The sequence below is a fragment of the Cricetulus griseus genome (genome assembly GCF_003668045.3).
Source record: "Cricetulus griseus strain 17A/GY chromosome 1 unlocalized genomic scaffold, alternate assembly CriGri-PICRH-1.0 chr1_1, whole genome shotgun sequence".
Taxonomy (NCBI): Eukaryota; Metazoa; Chordata; class Mammalia; order Rodentia; family Cricetidae; genus Cricetulus; species Cricetulus griseus.
The window spans coordinates 118,547-146,170 of NW_023276807.1; the positions used below are offsets into that span (position 1 = coordinate 118,547).

The 27,624-nt window shown below is 49.7% G+C and overlaps 1 protein-coding gene across 1 annotated transcript in view; it reads left to right on the forward strand.

Moving 5' to 3' along the window:
• The window catches only part of Pald1 (phosphatase domain containing paladin 1), a 32,961-nt gene extending 18,037 nt beyond the window's left edge, over nucleotides 1-14,924 (forward strand). Inside the window, exons 18-19 of the mRNA XM_035453334.1 lie at nucleotides 12,373-12,528; nucleotides 14,547-14,924. Of these exons, the coding sequence (XP_035309225.1) occupies nucleotides 12,373-12,528; nucleotides 14,547-14,699 (309 nt within the window). The 3' untranslated portion in view covers nucleotides 14,700-14,924. The remainder of the gene's footprint in view (nucleotides 1-12,372; nucleotides 12,529-14,546) is intronic.
• The last annotated feature ends 12,700 nt before the right edge of the window (nucleotides 14,925-27,624 follow it).

Genomic DNA, 27,624 nt, shown 5'->3' on the forward strand with positions numbered 1-27,624 from the left:
GACAGGTTTGTCTACACCATTTGGGGTCTGGATCTGGTCCCTGTTTAGTGTTTTTATTTTTGATCTGCTCACTTAAATATTATTTTATCTTACATATTTTACTTATTTTTGTGCACACAACACAAGTGTGGGGGTCAGGGACAACTTGTAGGAGCTGGTTCCCTCCTGCCACCATGTAGAACCTGGGGAATGGTTTTAGGCGGCTAGCCTTGGTGGAAGTCGCCTTTACCAGAGCCATATTGCCAGTCCTCCCAAATTATTTTTTAATAACCCACTAAATTATAAAGATAAGGTCTTCAGAGTGTTTCAGATAAATGTATGAATCTGGGGCTTTCAGATGTTTATAAAGAGTACGCCCCCGGATCTGCTCTGGTCCCCCTTCTCTGACTGTCATAGCACTTGAGGGCTAGGCAGGTGATGGAGTTTGCAGCTTCGGGACTCTGGAGTGTGGGAACTTGCTTCTCAGCCTGGTAGCAGGTGGGTAGGCGCAGTGCTGCATGGTACCGAGAGGTGGCAGTATATGCCATGGCGGGGTGATTTCCAGGGCAGCTTCTGCCTGTGTCTTGTAAGAGGAGGCTTTGTCAGGCCACTTGTTCAGCCTCAAGCTGGGGACACATGACCAGAATGATCCAGAACAGCCTTGGCTTGTGGCCAAGGGGTTAGATCCTGACTGGGTCGGCATGTTGGCCCCTGTGTGGAGGCAGGCAAGGTGTGTGGGGTAAGCCTAGGGAAAAGTTCAGACTAAGAAGTTGACACATTATGGGGAGGAGATGGTGCATCTGGAGCTTCCAAAATGGAGTTGGCACACTGTACCTGTGATTAGGCACCCGTCTCCAGGTTCCTAGGAGTTGGTTATCCTTGTGTCTGGTAGTGCCTTAGGGCTTTCAGGATGACTGAAAACAACTTGAGGAGGATGGGGTTTGTCTTATATTACAGTTTCTAGCCCATCATCCAGGAAAGCCAGGGCAGGACTCTAGAGGCAGGAACTGATGCAGACACCATGGAAGAACGCTGTTTACTGACTTGCTCCTCATGGCTTGCTCAGCCTGTTCGCTTATACAATTCAGGACTACCTGCTCAGGGGTGGAACCACACTCAATAAGCTGGGTCCTCCCCCATCAATCATCAATCAAGAAAATGTACCACAGGCTTGCCCACAGGCCAATCTGGTGGGAACATTTTCTCACTTGAGGTTCCCTCTTCTTAAATGGCACCAGCTTGTATCAGGTTAGCAGAAAACTAGCCAGCACACACTCACTGCCACTATTCAGAGTCTCCCTCCAGAGCCCGAGAGTCGAGGCCTCTAGGTTATGGCAGTGGAAAGGGGGTGCTTAGGCCTGCTTCAGAGGATGTGGGCCAGGCCCTGTTGGAGCCCCCTTCTCTCCATCCCAACTCCAAAGCTCACAGGCCCTCGCTTCCTTGGGACTCTGTACCCGTGTGTCCACTGTAAGGACAGAGAGAGAGCAGGCAGCATAGGGGGCCTGGGCTGCAAGAAGAAGCTAGGAGTTGGCCTCAAATAGCCCAAGAGGAGTCACTGCAGGCCTCCAGGGCCACATGGGCAAAGGCCAGGAGGCCTAAGGGTTCCTAGTGGGTTTGGAGGCACCGAAGACCATTTGGTAGCACAGTGTTGTCAGCAGTCACCAGACGTGAGATTGGCTTTACTCCTGGGGAGTGAGGTAGCAGGGATGGAGGTGGGGGACAGAGCTGTATTTTAGGGACAGTAGCTTGGCTGCCTTCACAGTGGAATGTTAATGGAGGACGCCAAACAAATAGGGCCCCTTCCCACCTCCCCACCAGGATACCCCTCATATTCCCAAGGCCAAGTTTCTGCAGGAGATGGAATCTCCCATCCCAGTGTCCCTGCAGAGGCCAGGAGCTAGATGCAGTTATTCACAAGTGTGGCCACCAGATGGCCCCGGTGAGCTAAGTTGTTAAATTAGGGTAAATCCCTCTCCATCACCTCCCATTGAACCCAAAGCCTCATTGCAGCTTCTCCCCCCCCCCTCCCCCCTCCGTCCCCCCCCCCCGTGTGTGTGTGTGTGTGTGTGTGTGTGTGTGTGTGTGTGTGTGTGTGTGTGTTGTGTGTGTGTATACATACATGCCATGGTACAAGTGGAGGACAGAGGACTACTTTTCTAGGATTATTCTCTCCCACTAGTACATTTCATGGGGATTGAATACAAGTTGTTGGGTTTGGTGACAAGTGCCTTTACCTGCTGAGACGTCTTGCCCAGACCCTGTTATTTATTTTTTAAGTAATTTTATTAACTGTTAGTGTGTGTATGATGGGAAGGGGTTTATGTCACAGTGAGCATGCTAGTCTCAGAAGTTCTCCCCTTCCACCTGTATGTGGTATCTGGGGATTGAGCTTGTGTCATCAGGCTTAAACAGCAAATGCTTTTCCTGGCCAAGCCACCTTTCTGGCTCCTTCCACCTTATGTTGAGGTGGGGTCTTTTGTTTGCTAGATGGCCCTGAGCTTTCAAGGAATCTCCTGTCCCTACCCTTCATCTTGCTGTAAAAATGCTGGGGTTATAGGCAAGACCTATTATATTTGGCTTTCTTTGGGTTCTGGGGATTTGAACTCAGGACTTGTGTGCAAGTACCTTCCCATCTGAGACACCTTTCCCAGCCCCTAGGACACATTCTTAAAGGTACCATAGAGCGAGTGTATGTGTGTGTGTGTGTGTGTGTGTGTGTGTGTGTGTGTGTGTGTGTGTGTGTGTGTGTAGAGGTGCGACTCTCAGAGGGGCTTTCACTCTGCCTGTGCAGGAGGCAAATGGGAACTTTTAGCATCTTGTGGTTGGGCTTCCTCCTGGAGTCCCACTTGGTTTGCTTTGTGGCTAGTGTGTGAGTCTAGCTTTTAAAATTTGCCTGGGTGAATCCAGGGTACAGCTAAGGCTGACAGCCACTTATGGTGAGCCGGGGTCTCTTACCTCAGTACCTGCAGGCTTGCCAAAATGCAGGTTGCTGGGGCTGTCCCAGATTTTCTGGATGTTCCATACCTCTGAAATGACAGTTCTTACGGCTTGGAATTACAATGACACGGGCCTGGACCACACCAGGGCCTTGCTTTGTTCTGACCAAGCAATGGAGATGCAGTTCACATACCACCCCGGGCATGCATTTAGAGTAGTCGGGTCCATGGTTGCCCTTGCAGCAGGGAAGCTAGAGCATGCTCAGGGCCACAGAAAGAAACCAAAATTCACAGCCTTGGCAGCCTGTCGCCAGCCACCGACAGCTCTGTGTTTCCTGTTGTGTCTTTCTGGATTTACTTGTCTATTTTTACACAGGCATTGGCATGTCAAACACATCTCATAATAATGGAATGATGCATTGTACTTTTTTGTTTATAGATTTTTTTTTTAGACATTATGAAGTATGAAGCTGTGGCTGGATTGGAACTCATTATGTAGACCAGCTTGGCCTTGAACTCAGACATTCACCTGCCTTTGCCTCCTGTGTGCTGAGATTAAAGTTTTCTGTATCCTGGGCTGGCTTCGAATCCCAAATGTGTCTGAGAATGACCTTGAAGTTCTGCCGCTCCTTTCTCTGCTGTGCTAGTATTGGGGTTGCAGGTGTACACGGGTCCAGCTGCTTTACGCTGGAGGTGCTGGAGGTGGAACCCAGGGCTTGGCGCTTGCTGTGCAGGTATTTCCATTCAAAGCCACGTGCACAAGCCCTGGCGTGAGCTCTCGTTTATCTTGACAGTATGCCTTCGTGTGTGTGTTTATGACTTGGTGTGTGTGCTTATGACTTTGTGTATGTGTGTGTGCATGTATGTGTGTGTGTATTTATGACTTGGTGTGTGTATGTGTGTGTATGTGTTTATGATTTTGTGTGAGTGTGGGACCCAAACCCAGTCTGTTTTTGACTCTGCTCTCCTATGATAACCATTCACAGAGACCTTTGTCACCTCAGAAGGTGTAAGGAGAGCCAGGGAATCTGATGTCTCCTTCTGTCCTCTGTGGTACTCACACAGCATAGCCAGACACATAGACACACACAGACACACAGACACACAGACACACACAGACACAGACACACACACACACACACACACACACACACACACACACACACACACACGTGTAAAAATAAATCTTTAAAGAAAGGAAGAAACAAATTTTAAACCTCAACTGTCATCCGAACTGTTGGCATTTCATAACAGAAGGGCTATTTAGTGACCAGGAAGTAGAAGTCAGCTCTCCATGGAGGTCAATGTTTGGAAGATATGCATTCCTGATTTCTTATGGCCCTGAGGTTTAAGGATGGCAGCTTTTAGATACTTGGATGTTCCCTCCATTAGCAAGAAGGCAGTCCTTCCTCCAAGTCCTTTGTGTGTCTCGTCCTGGAAAGGCCCGGGCTTGTGTTCTGTCTGAGATCATGGTGGGCTGAGCTGTCCCCTGAGCCGTTCCAGATGTTTAGCACAGAAGACCAGATCTACACAGACTTAGAGGGGCTCCGGCCAGTTCTACACACTTGCAATGGAGGAGGGTTTCTGTGTAGTTTCTCTGTGCTGTGTGTGAAAAGTCCCGTTTTCTCTGCACTGCGAAAACACCAGTGCTTAGAGTGGACAGCGCCCTGCTCAGTGGACACATATAGCTCCAGTTCCATGTACAAGGAGCCAGAATAGATCATCTGGACTGACAGGTGGAAGACGGGGATGTAGATGTTGGAAGGTTCTGAGTTCCACTGAGGGAGAGGATTTTTAGCTTCTCACTGCTTATGTCCCCACCTGCCAGGCTGGAGCCACAGCCACGCTCCTCTCAAGGGGCAGTGTTTGGAAGTCCTCAGGGGCTTTATACACATAGGGCTGGGCCAGATCCTAGTAAGTAAGACCCTAGTAAACGAGGATGCATTTCTGGCTGGTGTCCTGTAATGTTCCTCCCCGCTTCAAAACGCCCTCAGATTCCAGTGTGTGTTCACAGATGAAGCCATGGTACATGTTATAGGAGGCCAGGCCACACAAGGTCCCGTGTGAGTAAGTGGCAGAACAGGGGTGAGAGGCAAAGGTCTCCACTCCAGTCTCATGCCCCTTCCTAGTCTATGCTGCATTTAAGCCCAGGGTCTGTAGGTGCCTGTGGGGGAGGCTTGCTGAGGCTGTAGCCCCCAACTCACCCCATGGACTGACTCCTAGAAACTGACAGTTGGGTCTTACCTTCAGTATTTGGGGGTTCATCTAAGCCCCTGCCGTCTGGTTTCAAACTGGAGGTCCTCAGCTGGTCTCTGCTGGAGCCTGGCAAGCTCGGCATAGAGCAGGCCAGTGGGCCATGTGTGGTGGCTGTGGCGGATGCAGCTCAGCTCTGGATGGAAATAGGCCCAGGCTCCATCTGGGATGTGCCCCCTCCATCAGCCTCACTGCCTGGGAATGTCAACATTCTATCCATTTCCAGTTGTCCCTTGGCATTTTTTCTCCGTCTCAAGTTCTCCCAGAAGAACACAGCCTTGAGAAGATGCTCCCAACAGCATGTGGCAACTTGGCTTCTGCCCCTCACCCTCCAGAACCCGTCTTTACCCCCCCAACCCCCTACTCCTTCAGCGGTTGACTTACGGGTTAATCAGAAGCCGTTAGGAACACATGGCTGGTATTTGGCATTGGTGCTCCAGAGAAGTAGGGAAATGGGAGGTCCCTGTTCTCCTGTGGAGCAGGAAGGAGCATTCTGTGTGTGAACCCCCCATGTGTGATATGAGCGTGAACAGCAAGGAAGACTGTGTGCAGCTGCCTTGTTAGAGGTGGGTGGCATGATATATTACGACATACCCAAAACAGTCTGGGGATGCAGAGGGGCTCCCATTGTTTACTGAGATGCAGAGACTTCAGTTTCAACTTTTTCATTCTGGTCTTTTTTTTTAATAATTTATTTTTATTTTATGCACACTGGTGTTTGTGTGCATGTCTGTCAGTGTGAGGGTGCAGGATTCCCCTGGAATTGTAGTTACAGACAGTTGTGAGCTGCCATGTGGGTGCTGGGAATTGAATCCGGGTCCTCTGGAAGAGCAGCCAGTGCTCTTAACCTCTGAACCATTTTTCTAGCTCCTTCATTCTGGTCTTTGTACACTCGAGCTAACCTTTCCTCACAGGTGGGAGTATTAGGTTTTGAGTACTCATTGGGATTGTGTTTGTATGTCTGACAGAGATTAGGCTCACCTGACATATGCTCACTTTAAAAAAAAATTTATTTATTATGTATACAGTGTTCTGCCTGCATGTATGTCTGCATGCCAGAAGAAGGCACCAGATGTCATTGGTTGTGAGCCACCATGTGGTTGCTGGGAATTGAATTCAGGACCTCTGAAAGAGCAGCCACTGCTCTTAACCCTGAGCTATCTCTCCAACCCATATGCTCACTCCTTACCTGTCCTTTGCTGACACCAAGTCAGACCAAGGAGAAGGCTGTGCCAGCCTGTGTTCTGGCAAGGTGAAAAGAGGCACACACATGCCTGTCTCTGGCCCTGGGCAGTTCATGGTGATGGCTGAGGGTCCTTCATACCTTTGTGGCTGATGTTGTATGGTACATGCTAAGTGGGAGCACCCAAGGCCTTCTGGGACAGTCTTGCCTTTCTCTGCCTCCACCTGTCTCATTTGCCTGGGCTTGCAGGCACAGCTCACAACAGCACCATAGTTCCATAGTTTCAGGACAACTATGAGGCTGTGTCTAAGCCTTGGTGCTGTGTGTGTGTGTGTGTGGGGGGGGGCTGGCAGAGTGCTCAGGGAGTTTTAAAAACAGCCTCAAGGGCTGGTGAGATGGCTCAGTGATAAAGGGACTTGCCAACTCATCTGATAGCCTGAGAGTGAGCCTCTAGATCTGCATCGAGGAAGGGGGTGACAGACTCCCTCCAGTTGTCCTCTGACTTCAGTACACACACACACACACACACACACACACACACACACACACACAAACATTAAGAAAAATAAACTGCCTCACATGGAAAAACAAAAGGACAGAAAGTCTCTTGAGATGAACCACTTGACGAGGTTAGGGTGGAGATGAGGTGGCTGGGGCTGGGATGAAAAGTCCAGGCCCTACTGAGGTATTCCAATATGGCCACCAGCCCACAGGTTGACCCATTCGTGAATCAATTGTTTCCTTTTGGACTTGGAGAAGGAAAACTATTTCTGACAGAAACCAAGGTCAGGCTCTAGAGGAAGCTCTGCTAGAAGCATTAATTCCAGCAGGCATTTTCCCTGGCCTTGGCTGACGACAAGTTTTTTTTTTTTTTTTTTTTTTTGGTTTTTTGAGACAGGGTTTCTTTGTGTAGCCCTGGCGTCCTGGAACTTACTCAGTAGACCCAGCTGGTTTCGAACTCACAGAGATCCGCCTGCCTCTGCCTACTCAGTACCGGGACTAAAGGCATGAGCCACCACCACCTGGCACAGCTGCCGTTCTTATGTTCTGTATTTGAAACAGTCTACTGTGCCTTCTGTCTTCCATCCAGCAAGAGTTTGAGAAAAAGCTGAGGCAGGGGTGGCTGAAGCTGCCCTTTGCTCTCTCCACAGGATACTTTACAGAGACCACACTAATTTGACTGAGTTTCCCGAGAATGTAGAACTTGTCCATTCCGTCCTCCGAGAGGTAAGGAAGTCAGGGCAGGTTTTTTTTTTTTTTTTTTTTTTTCTTTCGAGACAGGGTTTCTCTGTGTAGCTTTGGAGCCTATCCTGGCACTCGCTCTGGAGACCAGGCTGGCCTTGAACTCACAGAGGTCCAGCTGCCTCTGCCTCCCGAGTGCTGGGATTAAAAGCGTGCGCCACCAACGCCTGGCTTAGGGCAGGTTTTATTAGACCCATTTTACTGAGGAAGAAACTGAGGCCCGAGGAAGATTGGTACCTGGCTGGAAATAGGACCAGAACTTTATCTCCTACTTTGTCCTATCTTCCTTCCTCTCTGTGGTGGTACTCAGGACCCAGGGGACAATTTCATGGTATCAGAAAGAGGAAGGGTTATGGAGGAAGCTTATGGCTGCTACCGTGCGCATTGTCTTGGTTATGCGGAATAGGAACAGGAGCTGCCAGGAGGCAGAGAGATCAAGTCAGTGCCCCAAGGTCTAAGGTAATTCCTTAAGAAAGACAGAAAGTGAAACAGTTCAGGCTCAGGCACTAAGCCCTGGTGGATCTTGGCCTCTCTAAGAGTCAGGCCACACTGTCCCTGGAGACCTCATTCCAGTAGGTAATGAGTCTCCAGGGCCCATCCCTGTAATTAGAGTAGCCTCACAATGTCATAAGCTGTCATATAAGATGTGACAGGAGGAAGGGCCACTTCCTCAGGCTCTTCACGGCCAGCTCAGAATAGAGCCAGTGAATTGGTGCAGCTGGTGAGTAGTGTGTGTGTGCGCGTGCTTGTGAGTGTGAGCACGTGTTCCATGAGTATGTTTTCGTTGTGTATGTAGGGCCCCTGTCAGCAGCTGATCCTCATCTCCCTTCTTTCCCATGGCTGCTGGCTGGGCTGGAAACCTTTTGGCTTTACAAGGGACTTTCATGCTGTGCCTGGCGTGGTCTGTGTGTACCACTGGGCTTAGCGGGGTCCCAGGGTCAATTCCAGCATTTCCTGGCCCTGGTATCATCTCACAGAGACCAGCCTCTGCTTGGAGCTCTCACTCTCAGGGGAGTGCTTGGTTCATTTCATAGGCCCACTTCCACAGCCCAGCTCCCAGGACCCTGTCGGACACAGCAGGTTCTGCAGAATCTATTTAGTGAGTGGGCAGTAGATGGCAGGTGGAATAAATACTTGCATAAATAGGAAAACCTGTCTGCGTCCCTTCTGGTTCTTAGTCTACTGGGACAAACCATTTTTCTCCAATGATGGAAAGGACCTTGGGGCATGGATGTAACCCAGGCAGGGACTGTCGTTGGGATGGGGTGGCTGGGAGCAGTTGGTTAGGGGATGGCAGAAGGAATAGAGTAGATGGTCAGCCTCATGTTTACTCTTGGTGGCCCCGCAAAGATCTCCCAGACAGAGCTAGACCTACATCCATGCTAGACAGGCCAGAGGTGAAGCCTGTGGTCCCTGCAGGCCTGACATCTCTCCTGGGCTCCCTTTTATTTTAGGTTTCATTCCCAAGGGTCCAAGAAGCCTTTGTCCAGCTTCATGGCAACTAATGACAGCCTGGCCTGCTGGACCATTTAAAAACAGCTTGGCTATTTTTATGCACTGGAGGTGGCTGGGTGCCCCTTCCCGGAACTGTGCCAGCATGGAGTGCTTTTAAGGAAACTGGGCTGTGACAGGCAGATGGGCTATTGTCTCAAATCACAGCCCTGTGGCCAGAGGCAGGATGTATCCATAGGAACCTCTGGGGGTGTCAGGCAACATCTTCACACAGTGTCTGAATTTAGAGATAATTCTACCCTTAGTGGTAAAGAGAAAGACTCCCTCTGCCCTTTGCCGGATGTACCTCAGACCTCATTCTTGCTGGTGTCTTGGGACAGTGCTGGTATGGTATGGCTGTGGCCAGGTGAGAGCAGGCATTTCTCCTGAGCCTTGGTTGGAAGCAATTTAAAATGGCTTTTGCAAGGAGCACTGTGGGTCACCTGGAAAACACTTACAGGTCCAGGTGACTGAGAGAGGAGAGGCAGACTGAGGGATGGGGGCTACCAGCTCACCATCCTGTGAGACAATCAGGGTGTCACTGTGTTGACCATATGCTTTACATTTACGTAAACTGTATTTTCTTTTCCCTAACATTCGCTGCCTATAAGCAAAATTGATTTTTGGGAGCATACGATGTTAATATTTAAAATAGTATGCAGCCTACTTCCCCTGCCCTGTGTGCTCTTCTAGAGGCAGCTGTTCTGGCCCTTGGTCTGTAGGACCGTCCCTCAATGTCTCGTTTTCGCTGAAGCTCTGAACCCTTGCCTTGGCTTATCATCTTGTCTCTGTGATGAGACACCCTGACAAAGGGACTTAAGGGAGAAAGGCTCTGATTGGCTCCCAGTTCCAGGATACAGTCCTCCACTGTGGGGAGTCAAGCAGCCAGTACCATCACACCCACAGTCAAGACCAAGAGAGCATCGAATTAATACATGCCAGTGCTCTGCCCGTTCTTGCTCCCCTTCATTCATTCCAGGGCCTAGCCCGTGATATGGCGCCACCAACATTCAGAGTGGGTTTCCCCACCTCAGTTAAAGCTCAGTGAAGAAATTTTCTCAGGCTGGAGAGGTGGCTCATCGCTTAAGGACACTGACTGCTTTTCCAAAGGTCCTGAGTTCAATTCCCAGCAACCACTTGGTGGCTCACAACCATCTGTGATGAGATCTGGTGCCCTCTTCTGGTCTGCAGTCATGCATGCAGGCAGAATACTGTATCCATAATAAAGCTTTAAAAAGAAAGAGGGAGAGAAATAAATAAATAAATTTCCTCACGTGGATGGCCACGGGCCAACCTAATCTAGACAATCTTCCTTCCTGAGGCCCCCTTTCAGGTGATTCTATGTTGTGTTGAGCCCACAACAATCAAAACTAACCAGCCTACCTTCCCCCTGTTGCTAACCCAACTGTCCAAGCTGCCCCCTTTTCTACCCTGAGGACACACTTCCTTCCTGACCCCAGCCCACCTCCCTGGTGCCTGCTAACTCTTCTTCCTCACCCACCTTGCTCGTCATTTTCCTCTTATTGCCCTTCCCCCTCCTCTCTTGACACAGCCACCTGGCTGCTTTGTAGCCTCTGGAGCCTCCAAGAGGGCAGGGCAGGTGGGACTCACCTTTGTGGCTTCAGGCCTGTTTAGTCAGTACTTGTGGCAGTGTGGGTTACACATGACTTCTCACTGAGATGTGGAGGCTGGAGGCTAACGGCAGCCATCTTGCGACCCTCTCTCTCTCTCTCTCTTTCTCTTAGGAATCCAGGCACTGCCCCTGTCCTCGAGCCCTTCCTGGTACCGCTTTCTCCCCTGCTGCCCTCCCTAGGATCTCCAGCTTTGCCGGTTACGTCCCCTCATATGCTCTCAAAGCTCAATTGGTGCTGGGCTGGCCCTCTCCAGTTGTGAGTTTTAGGGCACTGGGCCGTGTCATGTCGACCCTGGAGTTTTCCCAGAGTATGTAGGCCAGCACTGTGTGTGTTCATGGAAGGGTTTCCATCTGTGGCCCAGCTGTTGGGAGAGCAGCCCTCCCTGGCCCCTTGGGGCTCGCTGTGCCCTCCCACAGACAGTGCTGTCACTTCAAGGGCATCTCATGCTACACTTTTTTTTTTTTTTTTTTTTTTTTTTCTGGATCAGAGAGCTGCAGTGGGCCTGGGTGGAGGCCCGAGGGTGTGAAGATCAGATACTACAGGTCTGGGTGGCCTTCTCCCTCTGGGACTCCTTCCCATAGCCGTGTGGGCAGCACATCCATGGTGGGTAGAGGAGGAGACTGGGATATGGAGGCAGACCACCCTACAGAGAGGCTGGCTGCATATCCCAGATCTTATGAGTGTCCCTGGCACGTATCCCTGCCGTGGGGAACCTTTTTAAGTGTCCCCTTTCTCTTGCACACGTGTCTTCCACAGTGTCTTCCTCCAACAGGCTACTGGCACTACCAAACCTTCAGTGACTTCCAATACTGAATCCCACGGCGCCCAACCTTGGCCCTTAGTAACCCCAGTGCCCACACCCCAACCCTCTGAGACCCTCATTGGCTGATCTGGGATGAACCCAGGTGTTTGCATTTTAAGGTTTCCATGTGCTTCTCAAGAGCAGTGAGGCTGTGAACCCCACGGGTGGGATTGATGTCCTCTGTGACACTGGTGGCATTCTCTTTCCTCCCAGGCTAGCAGACCACAGCCCCCACACATGCTTGTCACTGTCACTTACCTTGTCGCTGTCCCCACTGGTGCACATTCTCACTGTCAGGCCCATGAGGTCCTCTCTGCCCATCCAGACTCCCATCTTCCCTAGGGAACTTCCCACCCACCAGCTTTGCCATCCAGGGAAGACCTGGCGGGAACTCGCTAAAGTGAGAGGTCCCACCTGGGGCTAGAGGCTGCCTCAGTCAGAGCTCTATGCCATTGGCCCCCTGCTAGGCTGTGATCAGAGCTCCACATGTCTCCACAGGGATGCTCAGGGCTTGGGAGAGGACTGGGGACCATGTTGACAGGAACTGGCAACAGGGTCCTCGCTAGGAGACCCCAGGCTGGACATCTCACCCTCTATACTTTGGATGTTCCCTAGCTTTTCAGCAGATAGCCCGATTTTGGGAGGAAGTAGAGGCCTTTCTTCTTAGTAGGAAATGGGTTTGAGACTCATCCAGGAACTGGTTCCCCATGTGTCTCCTCTGTGGCCAAGCCAGGCAGTACCCCAGGCTCTGCCACTGAAGTCACTCTGCTGGATGCTCAGGCATTTGAGTGAGCGTGTAGGTTGTGTTAAACAACAGGTCTCCTTGCTGACACCATCCTCCTTGTCCTCCAGGCAAAGGCCACCAAAGAGGCACAGGAGGCTCGGAGATTGCAGCTGCGAAGCTTGCAGTACCTGGAACGCTACATCTACCTGGTCCTCTTTAATGCCTACCTCCGCCTGGAGAAGGCCGGCTCCTGGCAGACGCCCTTCAGCACCTGGATGCGGGAGGTGAGACCGACAGGCCTGCTTGGGGGTGATGGGTAAGGCGGGCTGTATCTTTTCCCCTGGTCCCTGAGTACACTCTGTAAGGACCCAGGTGACAGGCTTCCCCCTTGGAATGGGGAGAGGCCTACTCTCCCGGGAGATTGTGTCCCCCCCATTCAGCCCTCGTGTCCTTTGCATAGTGTCTCACCAGGCAGATAGCTGGGCAGTGTGACAGCTGAGTCAATGAATGGATAAAAGAGGGAGAGATGGGGGTGAGAAGGGCAGCTGCCAGCTAGGAGCTTGCTCTGTGTGTCTCATGGCCAGCACTGCTTGGACGCCTGGACACTTTGGTCTATTATTCTGCTCAGCTACCTTCTGTGCTTTATGAAGGCCAAGGGCAAGGTTGTTTGTCCTGATCCTGTCTCCTCCCACCCATGACCTTGGATGAGTTGGCCAGTCTTGTAAGTTGGCCGTCCTCAGTACTAGAATAGTGGCAATAGTGTTGGTGTCGTCTGGGAGGGCGGTGGGGACTTGTGACATACGTGTACCTGGCAAGATCCAAGTATGCTTTAGGTAAGAGGGGTCTTGCAGAGGTTCAGGACTTCTTTATGGTTGTCATGGGAACAGGTTGTTGGCTTCACTCTTCTTGGGGCCCTATGATCTTTCTTTACTTGGACTTCCAATCCCACTTGGCACCTGCTGGTCAAGAGGGAGAGAGAGGAAAGAAGCCTGTAATTACCCCTCAGCCAGGAAGCTGGCCCTGTTGACCTCACCATCCATCAGCCATTCTGATCTGAATTCAAGTCCACGGTTAACTACCAGGATTGCCAGTGGGTGGAGATCAGGAACCAGGAACTCTGTCAGAGTGGGTATAGGACAGGTGCAGGGGCTCAGGCCTGGATGGAGGCATGTTCAGAACCCCAGGGAGCAGGCAGGGATGTGGAGTAAAGGCTGCAGGGGATGTGCCTTGGGGGGCTGCTCTTAGGTGTCAATGTGGGGAAGCATATGAAACGAGTCTTTGTGCTTGAGGGTGAGTGTTGAGTCAGAAGATGTTGAGAGCCATGTTGAGACCACCTTGGTGAGCAGGCCCAAGCGTGGCTTCCCTCTTTGAGTCCCGGAGTGGAATGTAGGTGGGAGGGTCTCATGTGACCCAGGCTGGCCTCAAACTCACTGTGTAGGTGAGGATGACATTGACCTTCTGATCTTCCTGGGATTACAGGGGTTTACCACCATACCAAGTTGGTTTATAGATTTCTGGGGCCCAAACCCAAGGGCTTCCTGCTTGCCAGGTAAGCACCCTACCAGAAGCTACATCCCCACCTTGGCGACAAGGATACTTTCTGCTTGAGTTTTGCTTAAACAGGGAAACCAAGGGCTGGGGTACCTTGTTTGGTTCCCCAGCTGCTTCTAGGGCTGGATGTGGAAGAATATCCAGGGAAAGCTACTGGTTTAGGCAGAAGCGTGACTAACTCAGTCAGTTTCAGCCCCTCTTCGGGACAGAGGCTAGGGCAAGGGTGCCTGGGGACAGCAAGAGGGGACAGCACCATCTCTTTACTCCAGGTGGAGTTGTTCTTGGGGACAACTCCCCAAGAAGGTGTAGGGGATGGTTGGAGCCTGGGGCCAAGGGCCAGGCTACTGGGCCACCAGCTCTCGGTTGAGTGTTCAGCGCAGAGAGAGCCAAGCTTCTTGGGCTGAACTCCCAGGCAAAGAGAAGGGCGGATGTCTGCTCTGGCATCCACACCACTTCTGTAGCCTCTTTGCCCAAATGTGCTTTGCTGGAGTAGCTGAGCCAGTGCTGCCGAGGTCTCTCAAGCATGCTGTGTATTTGCACAGTCCCAGGAGAGAGACTGTCAGTGACCCTCTTAACAAGATGGTTAGAGATGACACACAAACTTGTGGTAGCCGCTGAGCTGCCTGAGGGCAGCTCTCAGACTCACCCCTGTGTCTTAGAGCTCAGCAAAGGGGTGGGGTGTGATATGAGGAGTGTAAGCCCAATGATACTTCACTGCTCTGAAGTTCTGCCCGATCTCTGCCCTCTCCAGGTGGCAACCAAAGCTGGCATCTACGAGATCCTCAACCAGCTGGGCTTCCCTGAGCTGGAAAGCATGGAGGACCAGCCCCTGTCAGGGCTCCGCCACCGCTGGCAGGAGCAGAGCCAAGACCCAGAGCCCTGTGATGCTGGGGACTTCCTGTAGGCCGCCTTCTTGCTCCTTGCCAGACAGGCTGCAGGCCTGAGGTTCTCATTGCTTCCGACGAACACTTGCCAGCTTCCTGGAGAGACCGAGGGGCTAAGAGCCTTTGGAAAGAGGATTTTGTGGAATGTGTGGACGGCACAGCCATTCTCTGTAAACCCTTGGGGTGTGTAATGGCCTCTGGCAAGACCCAGCATGTGTACCTCACAGACCAGCAGGTGAACAGCCTTTAGGAAGCTCGCTCCCCACACAGCCAGCCACCACCACTGTCCTTTTCTCACTGATGGTCATCAGACTGCCTAGGTGGGCAGCAGGCTGGCCATGTTCATTGTTTCACGTCCTTCCTCTGGCTGGCTTGCTCTTGCTTCTCACTTGTTCAGCTTAAGCAGCTGCCTGAGGTAGGTGAGGGGGATAGCAAGCTGGGCAGGTCCATGTTAAAGGCAGCTCTGCCCAGCTCCTCCTGGGTCGTGAATGTTGCCAGCCTGGAAGACTATGAGGATGGCTCCGTCTCTCCTCCTTTCCTTTCTCTCCTCCCTTCCCTAGGCTTGCAGAAGTGGAGGGTCCCAGCGAGTTGGGAACATCAGCGAGACCCTTCCAGTGTGGGGAAAGAGCTTGTGGAGGCCAGTGAGGCAGTGAGGAGGGAACCTGTGTGTCGGAAACCCATTGGCAGGATCAAGAGTGACTCTTAGGAGACTCACGAACAGTGAGGGGTGAGACAGGCAGGGCCGTGGTGGCTTGTCAGGCTTCAGATTCCAGGCCCACCCTTGCCAGGATCCCTGGGACACTGCTGAGTTATGAGCAGTTTTGTTCACACAGTAGGAAGGTGAGCATAGAGGTCTGTGTCTGGTGAGCCTTGGCTGGGACTGCACTTTGGAGCATCCAGCAGTCGCACACCTGGGAGTCTGGGAGCCTGTGTGACTCTTTGGGATGAGTCTCTGGGCTCCTGTCCTTCAGCATGATGACGGAGGGACCTGTCAGCTGTTAGCTGTGATATTTGAAGAGGCCAAAGTTGTTTCCAGCCTGGGGAAGTAGTGACCCTCTTAGCCGACTTCTTTTGCAAGCTGCTGTATGTCTGTTCACAGCTTCTCAGGTTTGCTGGTGTCTGCTTCATGCATGTCAGTTCTTTTCAGATAAGTAGCCAAGGAATCAGAGGCCAGAGAGGGACACTTCACACTCCCACGGTTGGCACTGACTTGGAGATATGCTGGGACCACTGGTGGATCACTTTACCTCTCTGCCTCAGTTTCCCCATCTGTAAAATGGGAGAAAAATACTTGCCTACCTACCTCACAGGGATGTTGTGAGGAATCCTTTATGTTTTTTTGTTTTGTTTTTGTACAGAGCTTTTGAGCATTAAAAACAGTATAAACATGCAATGTGTTGCTGGTCTTTAGTGTGAGGCAGACATCATGGACGATGTGAGGATAAGTGGGTCCCCTGTTTCTCCAGAGTAAGGGTGGCTGCAGGGTGTATGGAAAGTCCTTGTTACTAGCACTTCTGATGCTTAGAGGCTGTGGGTGTTACATAACATCACTTCCTTCATCTGATCAGTCACACCTTACCGTCTTGTAGTGGATGTCCAAGATGGCTGTGCTGATCCCTGCTTGAACAAGCAACACCATCAACTGTCAGTCAAGATAGTGTACCACAGGCTTGCCCACAGGACAGCCTAGTGGGGGAATTCCCTTACTCTCTCCTGCAATGACTCTAGCTTATGCCAAGTTGACATAAGATCAAGCACAGCATCTACACACACACACACACACTCACACACACACACACACACACACACACACACACACACACAAAAACACACACACACACACACACACACAAAAAAAAAAAACAAAAAAACACACACAAAGGGCTTCAGGACTAGCCTTATGATGAAGCGGAGCTGGAGATTTTATTACAGATTTTAAGAAAGAAAAAGTGCTCAAAGTGGAGTTAGGGCCTGTTAAGGAGGACAGACCTCAGTCCCCACCTCCTCTGCAGACACCCTGCCCAGAACCTTTAAGCACTGTTTTCATGTCCTTTTCATTTATACCATTTTGGTTTGAGTGTCAAGTATCTCCCGTAGGACCATGTGTTTAAACCCTTTGTCTCTAGCGGGTGGTACTGTGTCTGAAGCTTGCAGAACTTTTGGAAGAAGGAGCCTCACTGCAGGAACTGTCCCACTGGGACGTGCACCACTGGAGGAAGTGGCCCACTGGGGAGTGCACCAATGGGAAATGCGCCACTGGAGGGAGTGTATGACTGGGAAGTGCAGCATTGCAGGAAATGCACCACTGGGAAATGCGCCACTGGAGGGAGAGGTGCACACTCAGCCTCTTGGCTCCCACTGCTCCAGTTGCCATGGTGGAGCACATCCTTGTGAGCCTAAACAACCCTCTTTAAGTTGCTTTATGTCACAACAACAAGAAAAATAACACACGTAGAATCACTAGATTTGGGCTTTCTGAGGCAGCCCCTATTCCGGATTCCATGAGGCTGTGGGAATTTCCCATTCTCACCAGTGTATTCCTTTCTCCACACTCTGCAAACCAGGTAATCTTTCATTTCTGTGACAGTCACCATCTTCATAGCTGCTAGGTGACGTTTCTCTGCGTTGTGAGAACTCCTCCCCTGGGGAGATAGAAACAATATCTGATTACTTACAGAGCACAGGTGAGGGGTGACCTAAAGCAGCTGCACTGGAAAATCTCACCCCAGCATAGGTTGTGGTGATAGGTTTATGATTTATTAAAGCCACTGGAGCTCGGGAGGCAGGGGCAGGCGGATCTCTGTGAGTTCGAGACCAGCCTGGTCTACAAGAGCTAGTTCCAGGACACCTCCAAAGCCACAGAGAAACCCTGTCTCAAAAAACAACAAACAAACAAACAAACAAACAAACAAACAAAAGCCACTGGAGATCAAAATATCAAATGTCCAAGCAGCCACACTAGGCAGCTATAGAAGCTAGGCAGTGGTGGCACACACCTTTAATCCCAGGACTCTGGATTAAGAGGTGGACAGATCTCTGTTAGTTCAATGCCACACAGACTGCACCAAATTGATCCAGTCCTAAAAGAAACAGCTCACACAAAGGTGATCTCAGCACCTGGGATCACACGCCTTTAGTCCCAGCACTAGGGAGGTAGAAACAGGAGGATATGGCTGGGAGGAGAAAGGCATAGAAGGAGGAGAAGACAGGAACTGAGAGTCTTTTTGCCTCTGAGGATTCATGGAGACAGGATTGTCTTTTCAGCTGGGTAGAGGTAAAATCTGATGGCTTAGCTGCTTTGCTTCTCTGATCTTCAGCTTGAAGCTTGAACCTCAATATCTGTCTCTGGGTCTTTTATTAATTCGTGATACCATGGCTGTTGGCTTTTCTTCAGCCACTTAGATGGAGACCCCCACCCCCCCGACCTGTATACTCCAGCACCTCCCAAGCCCCAAGAACACATGCAATTATGGCAGAACTGCCTACAAATGGTTGCAAAGAGTAGCTGGAACCTCAGGTGAAGGTCCAGTTAGCCCCTCCCCCTTCTATGAGGGACTATCAACAGTCAGCAGCCCTTAATGATGGATAGTTACAGTCAGGTGGTTTCTGTTTAAGGCTCCCTGGTGGCCAACAATAGGGACCAATATTCTATCTACTTATTGGTTGGCTCATACATACTTGCATACACACCTACATAAATACATGCATGCATACATACATACATATCTTAAAACAAAAGACAGAGAAAAGAGTGGGTGGGCCTTAGCAACCTTTTAAGGTGTAACCTGAGCCATCAGAATGTTGCTTTGAATGGCTGATATTGAGACTGAGTTGTGACCCTCCTTTGTTGAGCCTGTACACGTGGTGTTTCTCACTTTCCAAGTCTGTCTCAGAGGAGCCGCAGCCTCTCTCGGTATGTGCTTATTCTCTCCTTGAGCATCTGTCCTTAAATTTGTAATAAAATCCCCAACTCTGCTTCATCAAAAGGCTAGTCCTGAAACCCTTTGTGTATGTGTGTAGATGCTGTGCTGGCTGCAAGTTAAAGGCATTTAGGAAGAGGGAACCTTACATAAGGAAATTCGCCCACTAGACTGGCCTGAGGGCAAGCCCTGTGATACATTTTCTCGATGCATGATTAATGTGGGAGGGCTCAGCTCCCTGTGGGTGGTCCCAGCCCTGGACTGGTGGTCCTCGGTGCTAGAAGATAGCAGGTTGAGCAAGCCATGGGGAGCAAGCCCGTGAGCAGCACGTCTCCACGGGGTCTGAACCTTCTGCCTCCAGGTTCCTGCCTCGAGTTCCTGTTCTGACCTCCCCCTTTCCTCCCTGGATTGCTTTTTTTTTTTTTAAATTATTTATTATGTATACAACATTCTGCTTCCATGTATATCTGCACACCAGAAGAGGGCACCAGATCTCATAACGGATGGTTGTGAGCCACCATGTGGTTGCTGGGAATTGAACTCAGATCCTCTGGAAGAGCAGTCAGTGCTCTTAACCTCTGAGCCATCTCTCCAGCCCCTGGATGGCTTTTGATTGTTTTATCACAGTGATGTGTATGAAGCGTGTGGGCACGTGTGAAAGTATGTGCGTGTACCTATACATGCTCAGAAGCTGGGGGAGGGGGCTGGAGGGGCACTTTAGCTCCTGACACTTTGTTCTTCTGAAGTAGGTGTTCTTGGGGAACCTGGAGCTTGACTTCTTCAGTTAGGCTGGGCAGGGAGCAAGTCCCTCATTCCTCCTGTCTCTGCCCCTCTTTGTGTGTGTGTGGGTATGTATGTGGGCGTCTCTGTGTCACAGCATATATGTGATAGTCAGAGGACAATGTTTAGAAATTAGTTCTCTCCTCCCATAGTACGGGCCCTAGGATCGAACTCAGATCATCAGGCTTGGCATAAGCACCCTTACCCACTGAGCCATCTCACTGACTCCAGAAAGTTCCTTCATTTATATGTGAGTAAAAGCATTCCTTGTGGTCTTGGTGACTGTAATATTCTATTGTGTAGCCACTAAGTAACTTGCAAAATCCATTTCTTTATTCAAAGGTTTTGGGGTGGGCATCATCAATTCATTTGCTGAGGTTTTTATTATTATTATTATTATTATTATTATTATTATTATTTTATTTTTATTTATTTATTTATTTTGCTCTTAGCCCAGACTAGCCTACAACAGGTTTTTTTTTTTGCCTTCCCTTCCAAAGTGTTAGGATGACAGGCGGGTATCACCTGACCGTTTAATGTCTTCCAGATACATATCCCTATGGGGCACAAGCCTAGGGAGAGAAATAGCTTACATGAAGTTATCCTTTAATATTAAAACCTATAAATGGTGTGCTCTTGTCTAACCCCATGAAAATCCAGATTTAATTTTCCAGAGTCATCAGAAAACAAACAAAAGCCTTTCCAACAGTCTTATAAACAACGCCTCCCAGATGATCTTTAAAAAAAGATTTTGTGGAGACAATAATTAGAAACTGTTGAATTGCATCTTGGAGGACAGGCTCCAGCTACCTTAGGCTCGGAGGATTACCAAAAGCATGTCCAGTAGGGGGACTCTGGGAGCTGAGCAGCAGGGCCTGGAGGCAATGGGAGTATGATCTAGAAGGCAATCCAGGGAGCCTGGAAGCTTCCTCTTGTCCTGCCAGGATGCTGTTGTAATCCGAGGACACCCTGCTGTGCAGAGCGATGACTACCCTCAGCATCCTCCATTCATGCCTTGTCCACACTCAGACCGGTTCTTAGCCCCACACTGTCCATCATGGGCTGCTCTGACCAGCCATTGGGCACTCAGGACACAGCCAAACCATCCCAGTTCTTCTGTGTTAAAACCTGACTGGACTTCCCATCACACAATTTGAAGGATGCTCTGGGCCTCAATGCAGCATGTGGCTCCTTCTTTGCTCTCTCCATGAAGGTGTCAGACTAGCATCTCAGCCTGGGGCCCTTCCCTGACCTTGTTGCACACTCAAGCTCTCTGAGGTGCAGCTCTGAGGAGCATCCTTCAATTTCAGCATCTCTGAGTGTCCTCTGTGCTCTTGCTGTCGAGGGTGGCCCTTCTCTGGCTCTGTTTAGTAAAAGGGACCACTTGGTGGGTATCTGTTACAGTTGCAGTCAGTACTAGTTGCTAGCAGGAGCTAGTGTGCTCCCCCCCCCCCCGTTCCTGAAATCTCAAAGGAGGACTGTCCAAGGCCAGAGGATTGTTATCCTATAGAGGGGGACACTGGAGAGGCTTTAGCAGTCTGGGTTGACAACCAGGATGACAAGGCCTGAGTTTGAAGATGGCAGTGCCAATCTCTGGCTATTTATCAGAAAGGGATGCCCACTTTGAGGGGTTTCCATACCCACTTTCAAGTTGTCCTCCTTCTGCAATGGCCTGTGACCAATGGCAAACAGCAGTGAATGCTGTTCCCTGCCTTGGCTACCACTGTCTGTTTACATCTCTTAAAAATGTTCTTAGGCCGGGCGTTGGTGGCGCACACCTTTAATCCCAGCACTCGGGAGGCAGAGGCAGAGGCAGGTGGATCTCTGTGAGTTCGAGGTCAGCCTGGTCTCCAGAGCGAGTGCCAGGATAGGCTACAAAGCTACAGAGAAACCCTGTCTTTAAACCACCCCTCTCCCCAAAAAAGTGCTTATACTAGGGACTGAGGATGTGGATCAGTGGGTACAGTGCTTGCCTAGCATGTGGGAATTCCCGGCACCAAATAAAGCTTCGTTTGCTGGTAATCCCTGAACTCTTGACGTAGGACAGGGAGATCAAGAGTTCGGGTACATCGTGAGACTCTGCCCCAAAGAAGGAAAAAAGAGATCTTAACCTGTGGCAAGCTGGGGTGACTTAGGGTGGCGACTGAGGGGAACAACAGACTCAGAAAAGCCTCCATCGGGCTCTTGAGGTTCTGACCTGATGCTGGTTGAAGCCCTGTGCATTTTCAAGTGGTCCCCTCTACACCCAAAGTGCTTTCATCTGGCGCCACACTGATGATACTGGCCTTTGAAGTGTCTTCTCCGTAGAGTCTTGCCTCCACCCACATCACCACAATGACTTCATCTGGGCTGGCCTAACCACCCTCCTACCTGGAAGTGACATCATGCTTGCTCTGAGCTCGGTGGATCAGTCTCTGGGCATTGCCGAATAACAGCCCCTTACGAAGCACTGTTTCCCCTTTCCCAGATGGGCACCGAAGTCATAGTTTTATTTTTTTGTCAGTCTGATAACGGAAACAACAACCAAAAAAAAAAAAAAACAAAAACCAAAAACAAAAAACAAAAAACAAACAAAAAAACCCCAAATGAAGAGCTTTTATTTTATCTTAATGTAACTTTCCTGAGTACTGTCATGGTTGGAACATTCCCTTTGGGGCTAATTTATCTGCCATTTGGACTGACTTTCAGGGAGTCACCCACTTAACACAGCTTTTGTTAAAGTGGTAGGCTGGACATTGTTTCCTGGATAGGTAGGTGATTGTCAGGCAGACAGATAGGGAGATAGCCAGATTAGTCTTTTCCTGATTCATCCTTTTTTTTTGTTCTGAGGTTCTGGGTATTGAACCCAGACTTCCTAGGCAAGCACTCCATCACTGAGCTAAGTTCCCCAGACACTTAGTTTTCTTTTCCTTTTGTTTTTGTGTTTTGAGACAGTCTTTCTGCATAGTCCAGGTAGTGATAGCCCAGGCTGTCCTTGAGCCCACATTCTTCCTGCCTCAGCTTCCTCACTGCTGAGATGAAGGTGTATACCAGCATACCCTGAAAGTTATCTTTTCAAGCTCACATTTTCTCCTTTTCTCCCTCTTTCCACCCTCCCCTCTCTTTCTTTTGAGACGAGGTCTCATGTTTCTCAGACTGGCCTTGAACTTGCTATGGAGTTGAGGCTGGCTTTGAACTCCTGAACCTCCTGCCTCCATTTTCCAAATGCTGGGATGACAGGTATGACCCATCACACCTGGCTTCTTTTAATGTGGTGATACTGGAATATATACCGTCAGAGTTTTCAGTATTGGTCATTGTTGCGTTCCTAGATAAATGTTACTTGGTCTTTTTATTTTATTTTATTTTATTTTTTATTTTATGTGTTTTGCCTGCATGTATGGCTGTGTGAGGGTGTTGGGTACCCTGGAACTGGAGTTATAGACAGTTGTGAGCTGTCATGTGGGTGCTGGGAATTGAACCTGGGTCCTCTGAAAAGCAGTCAGTGCTCTTAACCTCTGAACCATCTCTCCTGCTCTGTTACTTGGTCTTTTAATATGTTTTATTCTATTTAGAAATTTTACATATGTGCTTTAAGTGTTTTCCGCCTTTTGTTGCTTTTAGTCCATTGTAGGGTTGTGCTAATCTTATAAAACTGTGAGATACCTTCTATATTTTCAGTGTTTAAAATAATTCATATAATCATGGATAATCTGCTGCTGGATGGTTTCCTGAACTCCTATAGTTGGGTTAGCATTTATTCTTATATGCATTTTTGTTGTTGTTGTTTTTTGTTTTTCCAAGACAGGGTTTCTCTGTATTGCTTTGGAGGTTATCCTGGAACTTGCTCTGTAGACCAGGCTGGCCTGGAACTCACAGAGATCTGCCTGCCTCTGCCTCCCAAGTGCTGGGATTAAAGGTGTGTGCCACTGTACCTTGCTGCATTTTGATTTCTTAAGAAAGTTATGTAGGGCTGATATGATGGTTCAGCAGGCAAAGAAGGCCCTTGTCACGAAGCCTAATGACCTGAATTTGATCCCTGAGACCCTATAAAGTGGAGAGAAACAGTTCCTACCAGTTCTTCTATGATCCCCACATGTAAAACAATTTTTAAGAAGAAAGTTATGTAATTCCCTACCAGCCAGATGACCTTCTCAATTGGTTCCACAGAAATTGTTTTTGTTGTGTTTTTAAAATTATAAACAGATGTGTGTTTACACTGCCAGTTACAGCATAATCCAGGACTCTCTGCTCTGCCCAGTTTGCTCATGATGGAGGAGGGGAGCCCAGACTGGACACCTGTCCCAGGGCCACTCAGGGGCTGCCTCTTACTATTACTGTGGGGAGGACCCTCTTAGCAGTTACTCTGAGCCTGGGGAGTTCTGGGATGGAAGGGAGGGGCTGACTGTTGAGGAGGGGCCTCTGGCCAGTCTATGTGGGCTAGAGCAAGCTGCCCTCATCCTGTCAGAGGGGTCCTCACCAGAACTAAGGGAACAGTAATAGAAGAGGTGGCATACAAGACAGAGTCCTCTTACAGGCTGGACCTCACTGCTGTGGGGAGGGAATAAGGGAAATGTGGCAGAGGAGCCGGAGTCCCCATGCACCTGTGGGGATTCCCCAGTGCACCTGTGTCTCTCTACCTGACAGGCAGGATTTCGTGCCCAGCTGAGGGAAACTGTCTAGTGAACTCCAAAACGAGCAGCCATCCTGCTCCGAGGCATGAATCTAAAGCAGCAAGCTTCAGACACTTGAATACCAATGTTCATAGCATCATTACTCAGCCACAAACAGGATGGCATTTTGATCCAGCCCAGTTGGACAGTGGCAGAAGCCAGACACAGAACATCAGACTGCAGAATTCCTTAAGCATACCAAGTACCAGCACAGAGCAAATGATGGAACGACAGAGGATAGAAGTTTCTAGAGCTGGGGTTACTGTTGTTCAGTGGGCTTTTGTCCTTTGAAGCAAACAACCACAATCTTGGGGAGTTGAGCAGTGCCCTCTTGAAAACTGATTATCCCAGTTGGGCTTGTTGTCTGTTTATATTCCCTCATGGATGCACGGGGAGGGTCATAAGACCCTCATCTGAGCTCCCCACCACCAGCAGATCCCTGCTGCCTGGTCCATGGTATGCAGCTCTGCCTTAATTGCATGTGGGCTGGGGAGGGGTTAGAATATCTAGAAGAGCTGGGCTTCACCTATGCAGCTACAGAGAAGCCTTCATCTTTGTTGGATGAAGCCTGATAAATGGGGAGAGAACCCACACCCTGTAAGTAACCCCTCATCTGCACTCTGTGAGGAAGCCCAATAAACACAGTTTCCCAGATTAATCTTTGTCTTGATTTGTCATGGTACCTTAGGAGAAAGGGTAGATGTGGCTTGCATCCCTGCCCCGAGGCCACCCCACCCCCGCCAATGAAGGAATTTTAGCATCTTGGGCCAGCACTGTTTGGAGGAGGATAAAAAATTTTGGGGTCTGCTCAGTGGTGATGGTTATGCAATATTGTGAACTCACTGGGTACCACTGGATGGTACACTGACCAGAAATATTACCTTACTTGTGCTTTATCATGTTTTAGGAAATTGGAATGGCAGGGTGATATGGACACATTGCTCTTGGAGAGCATGTCTTGATGGGCTTGCTACAGCCAGTGATGACACTAGGAGCATACAGATTATACGAAGGAGAACCCGGGGCATGAGAACTGTTAAGCCAGGTGGTGGTGGCGCACATCTTTCATCCCAGCACCCAGGAGGCAGAGGCAGGCAGAACTCTGAGTTCAAAGCCTGCCTGGTCTACAGAAGGAGTTTCAGGTCAGCCATGGCTACATAGAGAAACTCTTTTTTTTTTTTTTGAGACTTTTTGTTTTTTGAAACAAACAAACAAAAAAACCAACCCATAAAACTGTAAGTGAACTTCTGAGGTCTTATGGTGTCTATAAAGCAAGGGGGAGAGCTGTGGCTTTATGGTGACCCCATTTCTGTGATGGGGAGACATGTCTCTGCCTCACTAGGCTGTAGAGAAGGTCTGAGAAGTTAAAACCTACCCCATGCCTAAAGCTCTGCAGTCCTCAGGCAAGGCTGCCTGGGAGGGGTGGGAGAGGGAAAGGGGCAGGGAAGGGAGTGAGGGCCCTCTTCCCAATTCTCTGACTTAGAAAAACATTTTACAAAACGAATTCATATGGTGTCCTAGAACCCACCCTGGAGAGGGTTGGACATGGGCGGTGATGATGTCCACGCTTGCACAATTACTGCCTTCTGCCCTGTGCAGGAAACCAAGAAAACTTCCTGGAGCTAGGGACTAAATCCTGAGAGCAGTGTGGACAGGGAGATGTGGCTGTCCTCCTTGGGGTTAGCCTTATTTATGGTCACAGGGAGGCTGGGGTTCCCAGAGAAAAGCCCAAGGTACTGTCAGAAAGCTGACGTCAGTCAGTGTTCTTTTAAGACAAAGACAAGAACCAGATGTTTGGGAGATTAACAGTGAGTCCAGATGTGCCATTGAGTCCCCACAGTGAGCAACAAAGCCTGGCTATAGCCTGTAGAACAACAGCAGCTGTTCCTGTCTGGGCTAGCTAGAGTCAAGGACCAGCCTCTGGGAAGAGAGATGCAGAAGGATTCAGGTGTCTTCCAGGTCCAGGGATGGTGGTGCCTCATGACTCCCACCATGCAAACTGATGTCAGGGGAGACAGCTGAGCCCCAAAGCTATGCAGAAATCTTTGTTTCAGCCCCTTTGCATCACAGCTGCGGACACCCAGGGTTGGGGGAGAAGTCTTACTGGTCTTCAGTGTGTTTAAGAGAGAGAGAGAGAGTCCATAGAGCTAGGTGTTGGACCACAGGCCGGTCTGGAGAGCGGAGAGTGGAAGTCTCTTAATTTGTGCAAGTCACTCCTCCATTGTTTTTCCAGAGTCCTTCCTGTGGTTGAGGCTTGTCTCTGTGCAAGTAACCCAAATCCTAACCTCGCATGAGACTCTCACCATGCATGACCTTGGTCTCCGACAGCTCTGACACAGTCCATCACTGGTAACTACTTGGTGCCAGAACTGTCTTGATCCTGGGAAGGTATGGATGGACAGCTCTAAGTGGAAGTCAATCCCCGAAGGAACTTACCAGGCAGCTTGGGGACTGAAGGAGGTCGAGAACAAACTGGAGGTGACCTCACCTCTCTGGGTTAGGTGCACCTTGGTTTGGTGTACTCCTATGGTGATTTATAACTGTCTATAACTCCAGTTCCAGAGGATCTAACACTCTTTTCTGGCCCCTGTGGGCATCAGGCATCCATGTGGTGCATGGACTTATATGTAGGCAAGGCACTCATACACATAAATTAATATGAGTATACGTGTGTGTATGCATGCCTGTGTGTTTGTATCTGTGTTTGAGTCTGTGTGTGATGTGTGCTGTCTCTCTCTGTGTGTGCATGCATGTGTTCATCTGTGTGTGTAACTGCATATGTGTGTGTATAGTGTATATTCATGACAGGGTACATGTGTGCATGTGTAGATGTGTGTGTATGCATTCATGCATGTGTGCTTGTGTGTGTATGTATGTGTGTGGTATGCACGCACATGTTCATGTGTTTGTGTGTGTGCATGTGTAGAGCCATCTGTGTGTGAGGGCATGTGTAGAGACCACCTCTCTGTGTGTATGTGTATATGAATGTGTAGAGGCCTGAGGTCTGGTGTCATCCTCAGAAACAAGGTCCACTTCCTTGAGACAGAGTTTCTTATTGGCCTGAAGTTCACCAATTAGGCTGAAATGGCTGGCCAGTGAGACTCAGGGATTCTCCAGGCTCTGCCTCACTCCAACTGGGCTTAATTACAAGGTCAGCATTTTTGTATGTTTTCTGGGATCTGAGCTCAGGGCTTCATCCTTTCCAGGTTAACACTTTATCAACAGATATATCTTTCTCAGCCTGAAAGAAGGGTTTTAAGTATGGCAATGACATGGCCAATGTGTGCCACAGCTGGTTTCCCCAGAGGCAGGTCCAATAACAGGGCAGGCAATACTTGTGGGAGGTGACTCCAGAGAACACCAGCAGGACCAGGGAAGATAGCTAGGGCAGGGCAAAGTGGAGGAAGCATGTTTGGTCCAGCCAGTCGCCACTGATGGCTGGACAGAATTGAGTGTGGTGGTGTCTGCCTGTTATCTGGAAGACAAGGGGATCAGAGTTCAAGGTCATCCTGGCTACATATCAAATTTGAAAAGCCAGACTGGACTACAGGAGACCTTATCTCAAAACATAGATTGTGGAGTAGAGAGATGAC